Genomic DNA, 17,987 nt, shown 5'->3' with positions numbered 1-17,987 from the left:
TACCTTTTGTGGCCCATTTATAATACTCGTATGAGTTTTCCTGTTCCAAATCCACTTGTATCCCTATAGAATGAAATTCACGTGTAGGCGGACGTTACAACATTATCCGTTATAACGTGTTCTACAACGCCGCTGACAGCACCATCAATCTGGACGGGCTAGGATTGAAAGTAGACAACGGCAACAGGAAACCGCTGTCTCGGAAGCTTAATCTGTAGTCAGGTTTTGTGAAAGTCTTCTCCAGAACTAGCATTCACAGCTTAGAATTTAAGATATGTAAAAAGCTGAAATATTAATCTAATATTAAGTTTAGTGGAGCTCTTTAAGCTGTATTTTCAGAAACAAATGCCGAATGCCGTGTTGTTGGAATGGTTTTTCAGTCTTGTATAAAGACTTAAAGAACGACCTAAACACAATTGGTAACCCATGAAGAAGGAATCTATGAGCGTTTTGTAACAGGAACATGTATATTGTCATCTGTTAGAATAGCGGCATATTAGGGCCTTGGTCAATTGTTCAAATGACCATGAGGTTCCAATCGTGATAATTCAGTTCACAACTCAGAAAAATATGTCTTTTTGCAAAACTAAAATCCGCCATATCGATTTCAGGACACTCCAATATTCAGCTTACAATGGAAATCGAGATATCCGAAACTGTTGGGGATTTAGACCCACCCAGGAAAGTACCCATGGGTAGGGTGTTGTTTACCACCATCTCTACTTTAATTTAGCATTAGCCATCAAAACATTTGACTTCAGGAAATCCACTTATGTTTTCCTCCAAAAAAAGACATTTGCTTATATAACTAGCCTTGTGGGTCATGCACATACCGTTTGACATACTACAAAAGTGGTACTTTGACATACTACAAAAGTGGTACTTTGACATACTACAGGTGTGGTAGTTTCACACACTACAAGTGTTGTAGTTTGAAATACAACAAAAGTGGTACTTTGACATACTACAAATGTAGTAGTTTGAAATACAACAAAAGTGGTACTTTGACATACTACAAATGTAGTAGTTTGAAATACAACAAAAGTGGTACTTTGACATACTACAAATGTAGTAGTTTGAAATACAACAAAAGTGGTACTTTGACATACTACAAATGTAGTAGTTTGAAATACAACAAAAGTGGTACTTTGACATACTACAGGTGTGGTAGTTTCACACACTACAAGTGTAGTAGTTTGAAATACAACAAAAGTTTGACATACTTCAGGTGTGGTAGTTTAACATACTACAAGTGTTGTAGTTTGACATACTGCAGGTGTTGTAGTTTGACATACTACAAGAATGAACAAAAGACTATATATCTTTGGGCCTCTTACATGTAAATAAAAACGGGAAGGAGCGTTACGGGGTCCTCATGATAAATGTTTATGTATTTGGGGAATTTTTTGTTCTGCCCTTTCCCAGAAGTCCTTTCCTGAACGACGGAAGTGCTCTTGACATTTTAACAGGCTCTTTGGTAAGTCACCCTCTTAAAGAAGATAACTGAAAGAATATGATGATTTTGGTATAATTGGTAACTGGTAACTCCTATTAGGTATATATGTATATCAGCCCGCATCCCATTCCACACCACTTTCCGACGTGTCTTCCACATTTTTTTTTCGAACAGAAGACTCTGTGAAGACAATGCATGACTTAGTATTCTTTCCATTTATAACAACTTTCTGCAGAGGAAGCGGTAATAATATAACCTGAGGCTGTTGTATGTAGGCAAAGACAGAAGAAAGAGTTAAATTTGACAAATTGAGGCATCCTTTCCAGCCGACTTTTCGTTCATTGGAAGCCTACCACATTTTGTTCATGTTAAATCTGCATTCTTAGAATAAATTTTACAAAATGTTTTCTGACAAGATGTAATTGGTCACATATTTCCCAGAATGCTAATAAAAAGCATGGAAATTTACGTACGTCTTATCTCACTGGTTATTGAAAACTTTATATGAAAATTGTCATGACATGACCTTAGAAATCATTTTATTATTTAATTCAATGCAACCAAACACACACACACACACACACACACACACACACACACACACACACGTACACTGATGCATGTTTCAGTTACCTAAACTTTAAATTCCATTTGAATTTAGGCCTCATCAATGAGTTATATACAATGATATTTTGGTCACAAATACCCTCCCCCACGGGTTGCTCGTTCATCATAACTAGATGCTGGAAAGCATCCAATATGACTGGGAAGCATCGCTAAACGTACAGTGAAGAATATGACTATGCGCTGGTCAGTGAGATGGTGTATCTGGACAAAGCGGCAGTGCAATGGAGGGCAGGTGGATCCCACGTGACCAGGCCGTCCAGGCAGTGTACGGACCAGCGGGTATATAGTTAAGTCCTTTTATTTCAGCTGAGCCATTGGCTGAATCATCATAGTTAAGCATGGAAACTTATAAATAGTTATATCGTTAATGTGTAAAATTGGAACAGCCACAGGAAATGGCCACCTTTCTCATAACTGTCTATTCATTAGAAACCTTCCCTCCGTTAATGATTCGAGTCCATTGCTCATTACTGTTTCTGCGATGACAATGGGAAACATGCAATATTCAGTTAAGGTCAATAACCAAGACACGCATGGTGCATTCTGGATGTTGTTTATGCGAAGACAACTGAGTGATATAATTCAATGAGCTATACCACTCAGTAACGAGATACATCACTGAGTTATTTAACTCTGACAACATCCAGATGGTGCTAAGTGTATTTGGACAATGGGCTATAACAGATGATTAAAATTTCAACATCCGTGGTTAAAAAAATGTCTTTTTCTAAATAAAATTATATCGGTTTGTGAATCTGGACTTAACTTACAGGAGGAACTACATTTGCTGGTGAGGGTTGGTTTTTGTGGAGTTACAGCTGCCCAAAACATGGCCACGCAAACAGCTGAGAAATCACGCGAGTCTGGTGGGCAGATGAACTCGTCAGGGCGGCTCACAAGAAATCGGCTTGTCTACAGAGGGCTCTGGACAAGTGCCGGCATTGTGGCTCTACCAGAGCCGACCCACGGGCACGATAAACACAAGTGGGCTGTCCACTGATAACTGAACATATGCTAGGTCACGTCTCGTCTGGAAAGTGTAAATATACGAAGGTGAGTTCGCTACACATTTAAAATCATCGCATATTCAAATGCAGATTACATACAAATGTCTGGCAAACCACCTATTTATCTTGTTTGTTAAGAAAAGACTCAAGAATATTGCGCTTATATGACAGAACGACAATTGAGAGCGAACCTTCGTTCTTTACCGTGTAGGTGAAAAAAGGTATTTGCTAGAAGAGTGCTGTGATTCGTTTATTTCGCTGCCACTCTGCGGTGATATCTTGGTTTGATGTTTATAAGTTAGCCAATTTTTCTCGGTAGTCATGTGATGGTCTGCATAAAACTTGACAGAGGTGCCTGTTGCTGGATCTAACTTGAAACAATAGTGGGTTAGAAGGTCACATGTCCGGGTCTAAACTTGGTTGTTTAGAATGGGACTTTGCGTCAGGAGGTTTTACAGAAGCCTTGCAGGATACGGAGGATTCCTGCCTCTGTTGCCGGTTTCTCCTCTTCTAAAGCTTGTATCGTTCGAAGACGGGGTAGAACTCCACCTAAACAGAGAATGATGTGTTTTTAACACTTTTTTCCTGTAGGTCGGAAACCATCCAAACATTTGAATGGAAAGTTCTGCTTTTTGCAGATGTGGTTCAGGAATCTTGTCTGCAGGGAGCTTCAGACTACTGGTACCATAGTAGATCCGATCCCACCGCGAGTATCACCGCCTTCTTCAGACCCAGGGGGTAACAAATGACTGTACCACAATACTTTAATAAATCTACGTGCAGTCTGGACTTGTGTCGTGTGTACAGACAAAGTTGTTTTTGCTTGAGATTTTATACTGCTTTCAATCTGGGTCAGATCCCGACTATTGTCTATAATAAGCTGATGTCCTGATGCTAAAGCGGAATGAAAATACAGGTCACTTTCATAGATGAGATGAGATTTATCGAATGTACATAATCGCAAAAAATGGCGCACGTCATATTTTCATACAAATTCAATTTGACGGATCGTGTCGACAATTGCAACATGCTGCCTCAGTGGCAAGCCATGCCAATGGCACGTTACCTATTAAAATATGTGTTATGCCACAAAATTATTGCCAACATAAACGACACGTAAATGTATTTTTCAACTGTAATCGTCCAACGTTCAGGCCTACCCTACTTACCCCATCTTTTTGCCCCCAAATTCTACCTAGGCAAGCATTTAGTATTCATGAAGTTACTAAGGACGAGTGTTTACTTTTCTCTTTTAACACACAAAACGTATAACAAAATGACGCAAATGTAGTTCACTGTATATATGCAAATTTATATATGTAGCTCATGCCTCATCTGGTACTTTTCAGAGGGATGTTCAAAAAGTTAGGTTTTTGGTCATTTCAACCAATTTCCTTACTATATACCATGATTGCTGCACGCAATCATTATGATATCGATCCTGCTTGACGTTTGCCACATGCTTATCTATATGTTTGTCTCCATGAATGTCAACATATTGGAATGTATTCAACGAGCTGACAGGTTTAGTTTGTCCGATGTCTGCTGTGTAGCCTTCATAAACCTGCATGTGAATACAGTAATTTCTGTAGTCGAACCTATATATTGTGAGCAGTATGACGGAAAAGAAAATCACATATATCACATGAAAACAATACAGCTTGTATCACAGTAAACAGACTTGGTTGTATTTACTTGCTTGACTTTCACTGGCATTCAGCGCAGTACTGTACAATGCTCTACCTATACGACACTCTTCAGTACAAGGAACTGAGAAAACCCGGTGTCTAATTTTCTGACTTTAAGCCGCATCCGGACCATCGAAGGCTGGGTTCGAACCTGTAATTCAAACGATGGGAGAAATATCGACTACCATCTCTGACAACTCTTCAATGAACGCAGATCTGATCTGCTATACTGCATGCCACAAAATACTCGTATAAAATTGTTGTTGTAGTGCACACGGCTCACCGTACTTTCCATTATCATAGTGACAACGGCTTTACAATAGTTCAGCTTGGACAGAGAATTCTCAGTCAGTGACCATGCTTCAGTCAGCCTGGTACTTTTCTACCCTGCTGCTGCTAGTTGCTGGGGCAGAAATCCGCCTATACGTGTCTCCCTCTGGATCAGACACCAACAATGGGTAAGCCTACTAATGTATATCATAGTGTTTTTCTCTAATAACTTTGACTAAAGACTTAATCACAGTGATTCATGCACCGCTTCGGTGCCCTAATGGTTAGAGCACCCGCCTCGCAGTTGGAAACCCGGGATCAAAACCAGGTTGGGTAATACCAAAGACTTGGTAAAATGGTACCTGCTGCTGCCATCTCTTGCGCTCTTCACTGATAGATTAGAGCAAGGAAACAGGACTGGTTGGCCCGGTGTCAGAAAAATGAGGCTGAGTGGTGTGTCATGTCTGGTGTTTTCGGCATGATACTTTGGTGACGGCAACTCTTTAAACTCGACCTGCCAAATGAAGACACAGTATATGCACACACCTAACTCCTCTTCGTCGATATGGCTGGTAAAAACTGGTAAATACAACATAAAACACCAAACATACATACATACATACATACATACATAATAATTTCAGAGCATTTTTCGGTAATCAATTCAATCGGAGATTCGAATCCCGTCCAAAGTGGCTCCGCTGCGGAGAACTGTGCAGTTTTGAAGTGACTGGCTGTGATTTTCCGTAGGCAATCCGGTTTTCTCCTCACAAACATGGGAACACTGCCATGTGAGGGAATTATTCTTGAGTTATACATCAACCAAACAAAACATAACAAAACCGGAATAACAGTTGCACTACAGACATATACAGCGCCAAGTTTAACCGAGTTTTCAGCGAAATTCAGGCCATTTAAACTGTTATACCTTAGAAAATATTTTTCTCGTCCTTCCACTGTCGGTGCATGTCACTGATATGCTGTGACGGGCATGCGATGTGATTATTTTCAGTAACTTGTCTATGTTTACTTAGAGTAGTAAAGGGTGGATTTCAAAATGTATGAAATATATGTGAATCTCACATTTCAACAAAAAGTTCAGTTCCAACTGAAGCTGATAACATGTAAGTGAATAAAGTGTACAGGAAACGTGGTGGTGTTTGTTGAACTGTTTGTGTATTTCCAATAAAATTGAGTATGGAGTATTATAATGAGGGTTGACAACAATATGAAATGAGAAAGACTGCCCACCTAAAAACATTGATTCAGGCGCTGCTATATAAATATAGCAGCGATATCTCTATCAAAGAGCTATTTCAGAGGCACTGCGACACAGAACAATATGCTTTTACACAGCTTGAAGCGGGCTTGTGTACGGGCGAAAAATGTTGACAAATCGCGACAATTGACATTTATAATGTGCAAAAACTGATTTCAGACTGACCTTGTCAAGTCCTTTAAAATCCGTTCAAAAGGCGGTTTCCCGACTGAATGACCCAGACGTGGTTGGAAATGGTAAGATCCATACGAAATATTAATTCTTCACGGCGTAAAATGTAGACCGGGCGTAATACATCCTGCCCGACTGCGGGAAAATCTGTGAACACTACCTAATTGTAGTGGGTTTGTATTTGAGGCAATGTTAAGCCGACCACACAGTTTCTTAAAAACCAGTTGTGCTTGCGTCAAAGCCCAAATTTCTGTAAGGTTTTACTTTCTTTCTGTCAGACATTTGACAAAGATTCGTTTATGGAATCTGGGTCGTGAATTATATGATCAACACATTGTGATGTAATGGTGGTATGGCTAATCTCAGCTTCAAATCCGTCCCCACCCCCTATCCCTTTCCCAATATGTCCTTATCTTTTTTCAAGTTGCAGGCATTTATTTGTGTTTAACGTCGAGATGAAGAATTCCTTATTTATTTGGCACCGGTCGAACCGTGGTGCCCGAAGTAAAGCACCGAACCTAGCAAGACACTGACAACCCTCGTTACAATCGCAGCCGAAGCAGCTAAAGGAACGAGCAAAACAGAACACTATAACAAGGACTATTTACTTCCTCTTAACACGCTGTAACAAAAAAACTTACCCTTTGCTGTACAGAGAAACCCACGTACACGTGTGATCTTGTAAAGATATGATAAGCCTTTTCTAGGGCATGCGACTATGTCATTGTCCTCTCGTAGCTATCGCACTACTGCCTGTCTACATGATACTACCAGACAGATTAGAATGCTAGTTGAGACTAGTTTAGTTGTCTGAGGTACGCAACGGAATGTGTGCGACCTTAACTGTGACATCCCTAGATTCTATGCACTTATGATATAAAAGCCTATAGCATATAATGACCCAAAAACCAAAGCATCGTCGACAGTTTGAAATGGAGCTTCTTGTAAATGTACCTCAGTTTGAGTTTATTCTAACTATTCACATAAATGCTTTCATTATAGCAACTTACTCGTCTTCTAGCACAATGGCTTAAGCAGAAATTACTGATGGAAAGTTTTGCCCCAATCTATCTCCGATAACTTCCATTCTTTCCTGTGAAGCGCCATATGGGGAAAGAGCTCAGGTGAGTGTTTTTTGTTTGTGTTGAAGATGTTAGCATTGAGCTGACACATGGTTATCATGACCTGAGCCAAACCGTGACGTTGAACCAAGAATTTCGGACACAGGTCACGTTCAGAGCGTACAACGGACAAGAGGTTCACGTGGTAAGCTCACAACACGAATTAGGATCTTCAGTTTGTATGGTTTGTAGCTGATTTCAGTCGTATCAAGGTTCAAATATTTAAAATATTCTATGACAAAACATGTGGACAGCACTACAACTTTTGCGAGATGGATTTCATGTTCTAATGTTTCTCATTAAAAATACACTGGAAGCTTTTCAAGATTTTTTCAACCCCGCTGGGCCGTTTCAATGTTGGGAAATCCACAAATGTATTAGCCATCTACTCACGTCAAGTTATTATTTTAATCTAAAAACCCTTTAGACCACTGGTGAAACTGCAGTATCTATGCGTCGAAACAGACATTCATATTTCATTTTATAGCGATTCAGTAAAATCAGTATTCAAAATCCCGTACCATGATAGAATGTCAGTTGTTGATAATAAAATTGATAACCTAACAATTGCTACACGACTAGATAATGTACACGCCACATGCAGGACCCTTCGGTATATAGCTGTCCAATTGCTGTCATACTGCTGTATGACTTTTATGACACGTAACATTTAAAAAAACAAACGCAGAATGATTTCTCTGTTCGCCAGGATTCGTCAATCATCGATTTTCTATACCAGAGATACACCCGTAAAACTAGGTCGCCTTTGTAGGCGTTAAATAACAGTCCACCCAGTACATAATTCTTTTTGGGATTCATTTTTCCATATTTCTGTCTCCATGTAGAGCCAATTCTTTATATATTTTCTGGTTCCCAGACAGGTGGTAAACGGATTGGAAACCATCTATTCCATCCAGTCAAAGACCCACATGTATTACAGATACTGCCTACAATAGCCCATAATAAGGTTAAATGCTAGATCACAGAGGCTATAGTAATCAAACGTCTTACGTATGAAGTTAAAAATTCCAACACAGCTACAATTGATATGTTTTCCTCCTGGGAGTATAAAATTTGTACACAGAATTTTTAACTGCAGAATAATGTATCAACCACAGTACCTTCCTGATCTGAATTTGGTTATTTACCACTTGTAATGTATGACTAAAGGCTTAAGCTGCTTGATAAAAAGATAAGTACCACTTGTTCTTTACTGGTATGGAGGTCCACTGTCCCCTATCCAAGAATTTTCAGCCTTAAATCCTGCTCCCGCTGGATCGGCTTTGACGTTCAGTTGGGCTTTGTAGATAAGGGTCCAGTTTCATAAAACCTGACGGTCGTCGTTCTGGTAAACACAGTCGAAACACCAAAGGGAAGGCGTAAACTATGACATTCAGATCTGGCTCTCCGAACCCAGTTCACCGATAAACTCTTTATCAAAATAATAAAACACTTACAGCATGTGGTTTGAAATCAGAGCAGTGACCACAGTGGTATACAGCTGTCCATGGCAAGTGGTCAAAGCCCAAGGTTTAATTCACCTACAGAAGTTAAACAATTCACATAATTAATAATCAATAAGTTATTGAATTCCCAGAAATTTGGTCTTTTCCTTAGATTTCCTCGTTTCACAGCTTTGCCTGACTACATATTTGTTACATTAGAAATCTCTGGTCCTCTCAATATTTCATACTAACTCTTCATCCAGGTCCTGCAGTTAGACGTTAACGGAGGCTGGAATTCCGCTGACTCAGTTGGGAAAACTTAAGTAAGTTTGGATTGACGTACAGCGCACCGCTCCACTGGAGGTGTTCTACAACGGGAAACCTCTCCGTTTGGCAAGGTGGCCAAATGACGTGAGTATTCGACTTGAAAATAAAGTTCCAGTCCTTCATGAGCGTTTTTCCCAATGTTTGTGCATTTCTGTACCATAAACTGTTTATACCCGATGTAAGTTAAAAGTGGGAAACTTCGTTCGGATTTTGTTTTTATATTATCGACATTTGTCGCGGTCCTCATTTTTAACTGTTTTCTGTGAAAGAAGCAGATTATGCCATGCAAGTAATGTCCTGTTTTATCTATTTTCTGTTGCATTTATAACACAAGCACTGGATTTCTAAAATCTTGTCAATAAACACGCACTTTCAGAAGCACACAAAATAATTACAATTAATTTTTGTCCGCGAAAGTTTTTTTCTGATGAAAAATTAACTTGTCGAACTCTTACGCAGCCCTCTTATTTCTGATAAATAAATCAGAAGCAAAATAAGTCACTTGAAAAAACACTGAGCTTTAGGTGAAATACAGTAGATATGTTTACATTAGAATTCAGAATTAGCATGGTTATAATCACCAAACGTTTTCCTCTGGACAGCTTTGTTTCTATAATCCAGGGCTCCTACAAGAACGTTATCACAACGCCAGATGGTCCCCGGGGACAAAGATTTACATACAACCATTCTGCTGTTGGTTCGAGAGCACAGAAGTGGGCAAAAGAGAAAGATCTGTGGGTGTATGGATTTTGGTAAGTCGAGTATTTTTATGGATCCCAGACTTCGTGTATTAAAACTTACGCAGATTGCTTACGGTTATATTTGATGTGTTTAATAATAAATATGCCCAAATCAGATACATGTTCATTAATTCAATGGCAATGAAAGTTGACCCTGACTTGTTAGCTCCGCAAATACTGGAAATGACAAGACTTCACTACCACATAAATCAGACGCTAAACTGTCCACAAATGGCCTTATTTATGATACATCGCAGTGAATCCGTGTTTCAGGTATTGGGACTATGCGGACGAATCAGCCCATGTTGCTAAAGTGGACCCTTCTAACTACATGATCACACTGAGCACAAAGCTACATCGTGGCATGAGACCAGGTTAGTGTCCACGTCACATCATCTTACTTCAACGCCACATAAAACACCACAATGCTATTTTATTACCAGATGAATATATATATCCCAGCCCAATATCCGTTAACTTCCAAAGTACCACACTATAACAGATCCCACGTCTAACAGGAAGGTAAGCTTTCCAGAGCATCTCGCAAGGTACGTAGGTTTCTTTTACGATGTATACGTGCGGGAATTTAAATACAGATTAAGTTTACATATGCACAAGTTTCCATTATCCTTTTTTGACAAAAATGTTGTGTTTGGATTTTACCAAGTCCAACAATCTGGCTCACACTCCTATAGTTATTGGTTTGCACTCTTACAATGTTTCCTCTGGAAATGAAATTCAAAGACATGGTTCAACGTTGCATGCATATACTGGTATCGATTTTAAAAATATATGTATTCTTATTAATATAAGCGTCAAGTCCGACATTCATATACCATTCGTAGTCTGTAAAGGGCGTTCCAAGTCGATAATCGCAAGATCCATTTCCAAAACAACGTTTAACACTAACTCGCAAAGCTATGTAAGACATTATACAAATAAGAAATAAAGCCCGTAACACACAAGAGAGAAGCGGTCATCAGTTTTCAATGATGCCGGGCAGACAATGAATATTCCAGGCATGAATTCCATATCAAAGTTCAAATTCGTAGTCAGTGAATGAGTTCCATGTCAAATAACAATTAAACAAGTATCTCAGTCGCGCTTTAATTGCAACTGTTCATAAAGGCATCATGCTGATGTGATTAGCATGGCTACCTTTACGGCCCCTAGCCCCAGGTTAAGCGGTATTAGATACAGTTTGAAAATGACGAGCGTTACAGACCCTAACCGATCAGATTATGATTCAAAAGTAACGGACGATTACGTCTTTCCCGTTAATATGTAAAGATCTCATGCTACAAGAGGCGCCATCTATGATGTTACACATGACATACAAGATAGACGGTTACACTGGGCAACCAGCGCCATCTATGTTGTTAAATACCATGTACGTGATAGATGTGTACATAGGGATAACAGCGCCGTCTATGTGGTTGATCGCAATGCAGATCGCCAGAGATTCTGAACGCTCTGTCCATACCCGCCATAGAGAGTGTTATACTCATTGTAAAATCACATATCACAGCTTCAATGTTTCTTTTACATTTCGATAAAAAGTTTTTTGTTTTACTGTCATTACAGCTAATAAAATTTGCCGCTTTCTGTCTTTCTAATCTATATAAGTAAAGATCAAGATACGTCTGGTCATGTTTGTCTCCGACAAGATACGTCTGGTCATGTTTGTCTCTGACAGGATACGTCTGTACATGTCTGTCTCTAACAAGATACATCTGTACATGTTTGTCTCTGACAAGATACGTCTGTGCATGTTTGTCTCTGATAACATATGTCTGGACATGTTTTCTGATTGATTCACACAACATAGCTTTGGTCTTTCTCTTACATTGTGATTAAACATGTTTTCTGTTTTAATGTCAACACAGTTCATACAATTTACGGATTTCTGTTCTTCTTTTCTTGAGTACGACGTAAAACATCCAGTAAGTAAACACATTTGTTCTTTCAGGACATATTACTGAGGGTGCAAATGCTGGGTTCACTAGCCAAGGCGCATACTTCAACGTGTTCAATGCATTGTCAGAACTAGATCAACAGGTATGTAATGCACTATTTACATATATGTTTGTTTCCAATTTCAAATTTTGATGGGCTGATCAAAAATACATCACCCCGATAAAATGTTAAACTTTTTTATGAATAAATACAAACTATTTAAAAACTGAGTGTATAGACTGCATTTCAAGTTCACCCAAGACTTATTTCTTGCAACTGGAACCAAATGCTTAGTGGATACTAACACATGTTATCCAATCAAAATATTAACAAGTCCAAATTTTAATAAAACGAAGATTTATGTCAAAACTTGATAACAGTTTATAAATGCCACAGTAAGAGTCGTTGTCGCAATTACCTTTAAGTTACTGTTTATCTAAGGGAGAATACTACGTCGATAAGGAGACCGGCATTCTGTACGTTTGGCCTCCCGAGCATAACGGGCAGGTCGAGACGAGCGATATCATCTACACTTCCTTGATTAATGATCTGTTTCAGTGAGTAACCATTTCTCCTAACGTCACACGTTGTATATATATACAGTAACCATTTTTTCTAACGTCATACATTGTATATATATGCAGTAACCATTTCTCCTAACGTCATACATTGTAACATGATTTATTCCTGCTTATCTGAAACAATTCCTTGGTCGAAGTTATTTTAAGTATTTTGCTTGTTCTTGGTGGACTTGGCTGTTGACGCACTGATTTCTTTTAACGTCAAGACGATTGCTTCTTGACGAAGTTTAAGTGTATCACTCGCTGGAAGAGCTGCATCCGATACATGACAAGGTAGCCCCTGCTCAGTGCCTAGATTTCGTCCATTTTACACATCTCCACCACGCTAAATGTGAAACATCGTACAGTAGGTGGAACGATATCAAGCCCAACGTCCAAGTTAAAGAAATATGGACACTGTTGTTTACAGATTTTCGAATGTATCGTCAGTAACAATGGAAGATCTCATACTGGAGAATTGCCGACATAAGGCGATAGTGGGAGACCATCTGGACAAAGTGAAGCTGCAAAGGCTTGAAATTAAAAATACGGGTGAACATTTTGCATTTATATCAGTTCTCTACTCTTTTTTTGCTTCCTCGTCCGTGTGGCACAGGTAACATTTTTACGTGTTAATGATATTTTGGTAATTGGCGATGTGAATAATTGAATGAGATGAAATAACTTCGAATAGGGGGTTATAACAGTTTTTATGCTGTTTTAAGCAATTGCTTGCCCTTGCGACATCATACACGTGAAACTATTTGGAGTAAACCGATAATCGGATAAAACGCTCACCTATTATTGGATCATGTTGAATACAAAAAAAAATTCTTTATTGCTTTCTTTGTTTTTTTTTACGTCGTACTCCAGAATATTTCACTTTTACGACGGCGGCCAGCATTATGGTGGGAGGTAAGCACTTGGAGCCCGGAAGAAACCCACGACTGTCCGCAGGTTACCAGCAGACCTTCCCATTTATGGCCGAAGACGAAGACATCATGAACTGGACTTGAACTCACAGCGACCGCATTGGTGAGAGGCTCCTGGGTCATTACGTTGCGCGATCACACTAACAACTGAGCCACGGAGGCCCCGAATACAAAAACTGATGAAGTGTGTTCCAGTATGTAGTGACTTGTTTCTACTTTACGGAGATGTGTGTAGTATTATCCCTTCTTGAATGATTTCATAACACGAATAAAGTGATACCAGAAAACTGTTCCATGTCTTTAAGATTCGAATTTGAAGTTCTTTTCTCCAGGTTCTTACGGGATGACGGTGAAGTCCAGTAAACACGTGACCATTCGTCAGTGTGAAATCCACGATACAGACGGAGGAATAGAAATAGATGGTACAGTATGATAACTGATCTATATAGTAGATGACACTGTCTGCAAATGTTGCCGAAGACTCGACCAATAATTTTTAAGGTAATGACAGTGATGTATGTCTGTCCTGATCCACCAAGGTCGGTAGGCCGCTGGGGTGGCTTATTTCCGCACTGACGTCGCAAGAACCGGGATTTGGTTGGCCCGGTGTCCATATATTGTAACTCATGCCTGGTGTCTTCGACATGATACTTCAGTGGCGGCAGGCCTTTGGCGGCGTGGATTCGTCCTGCCACAAATAGACAAAGTCTATGTACACATCTAATGACTCTTCGATATCATTTGGCAAGGAACATAGCTGGATGTTTCCTGGATGTTTCCAAGGATAGTGTCTTTTGTTGTTCGTTTTCCCGGAAGTCACAATTTCCTGGAGAACTCTTAATGGTCAGATTTCTTGTTCATGCATCATCGTCATTAAATTTCCGTGTATAGGTCATCCATGCTGCCTCCCTCATTACGCAGTGAGGCTGCTTGTGTGGTTTACATCCCTTCATTATTGAGCTTTAATCATGCCATTTTGGTGCAATATTTTCAACATGCAATTCAAATCAAAACCATTCCACGGCTTTCACTTTTCATAAAGATCTGGTGACAACAAGCGGTCAGCGAAGCTGGTGTAATCGATTTTAGGCCACTATCGATTTTAGACCACTATTGCACCAGTATTGCCTATATATTAGTGTGTCTGTTGGGAATGTTTGCCAGTAACCAGCAAAGGGCAGTTTGTTTGATCTGATCTGATCTCCAGATATCTGCACTCATAAAACTAAACAGCCAGAGCCACTGCCTACTGTCTATATAAATTACATTGAGGGTTTAACTGCGCAGCTGAATTACTGCCAAGGAATAAACATTACGACTTCGGCTGACGTCATTTTTGTTTTGTAACGGTGCACTCCATGGCTCGTCATTGTGACGTCACGCTGCTATACCAGCGCTGTCTTCATTGGACAAGGCATGCGTGATTTTTCTTACCTCAGTTTTCATCTACGCCAGAATGGCTTTGTATTTGGTAACTATTGTTGGGACAAAATCCTTATCTGCTTGTAGAGAAGGTATTTGGGGATTTGAACCCAGAGCGGTGACGACTGTGATGACTAGCAAATGGTCACGCTTCACCAGGAAATACGGCCTGTTGTCAATTTACAACAATCAGGGTTTTATTCTGACTTTTCATGTAAATGCATAAATTGTAATATATTACACGTCCCTCTAGCGCCATGACAATCAGAGTTAGGCCAAAAAAAATGAAGTAATGTTGATTAGTCGTCACTGGTCTAGAATTACTCATGTCTTTTCCCCTGCGTCACCTGTCACAGGTGGTGAGAGGAAAACACTGACGTCATCGGGCAACCTGGTGGAAAACAACCACATATGGAGTTTCTCTCGGGCTGCTGCTATGAATCAGCACGGCATCAGTGTCACTGGGGTAGGGGCAGTGCTGCAGTTCAACCATATCCATGAGGGACGGTATACCGGCATCTGGTGGTTGGTAAGTTAACAGGGATCACTTCCAGGATATATAGGCCTGTTGACTGTCTTTACTTTTTATGTAGTAAATTATCAACTTCAACCCCAAAATACATATGCCCTTGTTTTCGCTTTTTACTCTTGTACACCACCACATGCAGCTGGCATTGTTCCCTACAATATGTAAAAAATCAACTTAACATGACTGCGTTAATTGGTATGAATTTTTTGCATAAAAGGTCATAGCATTTTGTCACCTTGGCAACCTCTAGGGGGTGAGGAGCATTTTTGGGCAAGAAGTTTATAGTTGTATCCACATCAGGCAGAATTTTGATGCATTTTAACGCGGTGTAAAATAACAGTGCAGCCATTTATAGTGTGTCAAGATACTGCAATGTTTGTGTGACAGTATTCAGTCAGGGAAACATCTGCATCAATTGCGCATGCGTGGCCTCAAGAAGAATTCTCACCGTAGTGAGCGGTAAACTCGTAAACGAAACAACTTCGACATAGTTCCAGTGAAGTATTTCGACGACGCAATATATTAACTTGACTGGTGTTTAACGTTGGATATGATGTTTCCTCTAACCGTAGGTGAGGGAGTCAGGGGTAAACCATCGAACTGGTTAATCAGTTTTGGCAGACTTTCTCACGTGTGACAAACTTTTGTTTTACTCGGTGAGCAACCTTCAGTTGTGGACCATATTGGTCAAAAGCAACTGGTCTTACAAACATCTTACGTCACACTAGGGAAACGATCTTAAGAGCTCTAAGAAACGCTTATTACAACCAAAGACAATGGGGACAGGTAAATCTCACAAATTCCACAATTCGAGACAGGCATTAGAACTACGCATACCCCAATGGCGCTTGTGACAATAACAGAGGGCGGAAGTTGTGGGTGTACGTCATTATGAAAGGTGTCATGTGTGGTGTCTTTGTCATCGCCAAGTCGCTTCCAATATTGTAACCGGCCTACTATGAGGAGACAATTCTGCGATATGGTTGAAAAAAATGCTTAAGGAAATTTTCTCTCCATATTCATTCTGAAATGTTAAAATGATTCGGTGGTGGATGTTGCAGTTATTGCAAACACTACTTTTATGAAGTCTCACGAATGACTTCAGTTGGTTAATAGCGAGTCCAGCGCAGAACACTATAACCCACGACTCATTAACATAAACCTTTTGCGTTGCTTTCTGAAACATTATAACCTTCAATATACATTTCTGGGAAGTCATAAAACGACCACATTGTTTTGAAATATAGGCTTGTGGAAATTTATAAACTAGAAGATATTGTGAAATCTAGTGTGGTTTAAACGCTGATTTTATTTTCTCTTTCTTCTTCGTAGGGTAATGATCACACGATAAGGAAAAATCACGTTCATCATCTGTGCACGGGAGCCTCTGACTGTGGCGGGATTCACACCGCACGAGACTGGACAAGTGTAAGTTCTAAAGATTGGTAAAAACAATAATGCCATTTAACGTGAAAGGAACCATAGTTCTGTGCCAGTGTCTTGAAAAAAAAGCAACAGATCTGAGTTAAATCCGCACTTATAACTTAGGATTTAAGTTCGCAAGTGCAATGCTTCCTTGGCTGGGTGTTAGTTTGCTGTAATTTAGTAAAACCTCGTTTTTGGTGTCATCGGCATGGCGTTTCAGTGAGGCAGCGTAATGTCTGCGATATATCGCCATTCGAATAGGCCTGATCAATGGTGACACCCTCGTGTTATATCTGTCATAATGTTAAATATAATCATTCAGACCACGTCAGAACAAGCGCACTGCTAATGAAGTTTTACATCCGTTTAACTCGGGACAAGGGGAGAGGGCATTCATCGTGTTGAGTTGGATCGCCAGGTTGGATTTTTGAACCGACAACTGACATTTTAGCTTGGTACTCGATTAAAATACTGATTTCACACATTCACGTAAAACATACTTACTGTCTTTCCAACATCACTGAAATCTGCTGAACGCTTCTCTTTCCATGATTCCGTCCTATTTTCGTACTTCATATACTTTCTTAGCTCTTTGGTGGTTTGTGTCAAACGCCGTTTTGGGCACCGGCCTTGCAGTTCTTAGACCGATCTGTTTCGACTCAGGTTAGCAGAAGTCTATCATAGTTGAATGAATGATTATAGCTTGACCTCAGTTCGGCAATATTTCTCTGACATATGCGCGTGTGGTTTCAAAGCTCTAAGAGCGAATCCATTGAAACCACAGCTAACAGCTTGTGTGGAGCCGTATGGTGATCAGCAATCCAGACATAGCTCAAAAGTCTTCTGTTACTGGTTCTGGTTTAGAAACCTAACACGCAAACTATACACTTAGCATCATAACGATAGTTTGATATTTTAGAAGAAGGAAAGGATCGTGAAATTCCATGTCAAGTAATGAGCTAAAAATTCAGTAGAACACGAAAATTCCTCAAAGCATTCATACCAATTGGAGGAAATCTATTAGGCAGTATG

At 39.8% G+C, this 17,987-nt stretch overlaps 1 protein-coding gene across 1 annotated transcript in view; it reads left to right on the top strand.

Annotated features, from left to right (window-relative positions):
• LOC135477062 (uncharacterized) overlaps nucleotides 1–17,987 on the top strand; it is a 55,247-nt gene that overhangs the window by 33,803 nt on the left and 3,457 nt on the right. The window contains exons 9-13 of the mRNA XM_064757214.1: nucleotides 12,529–12,644; nucleotides 13,078–13,199; nucleotides 13,912–14,001; nucleotides 15,358–15,530; nucleotides 16,863–16,958. Of these exons, the coding sequence (XP_064613284.1) occupies nucleotides 12,529–12,644; nucleotides 13,078–13,199; nucleotides 13,912–14,001; nucleotides 15,358–15,530; nucleotides 16,863–16,958 (597 nt within the window). The remainder of the gene's footprint in view (nucleotides 1–12,528; nucleotides 12,645–13,077; nucleotides 13,200–13,911; nucleotides 14,002–15,357; nucleotides 15,531–16,862; nucleotides 16,959–17,987) is intronic.

The sequence above is a fragment of the Liolophura sinensis genome, chromosome 10 (genome assembly GCF_032854445.1).
Source record: "Liolophura sinensis isolate JHLJ2023 chromosome 10, CUHK_Ljap_v2, whole genome shotgun sequence".
NCBI lineage: Eukaryota > Metazoa > Mollusca > Polyplacophora > Chitonida > Chitonidae > Liolophura > Liolophura sinensis.
This window is presented reverse-complemented; position numbering and strand designations above follow the sequence as displayed.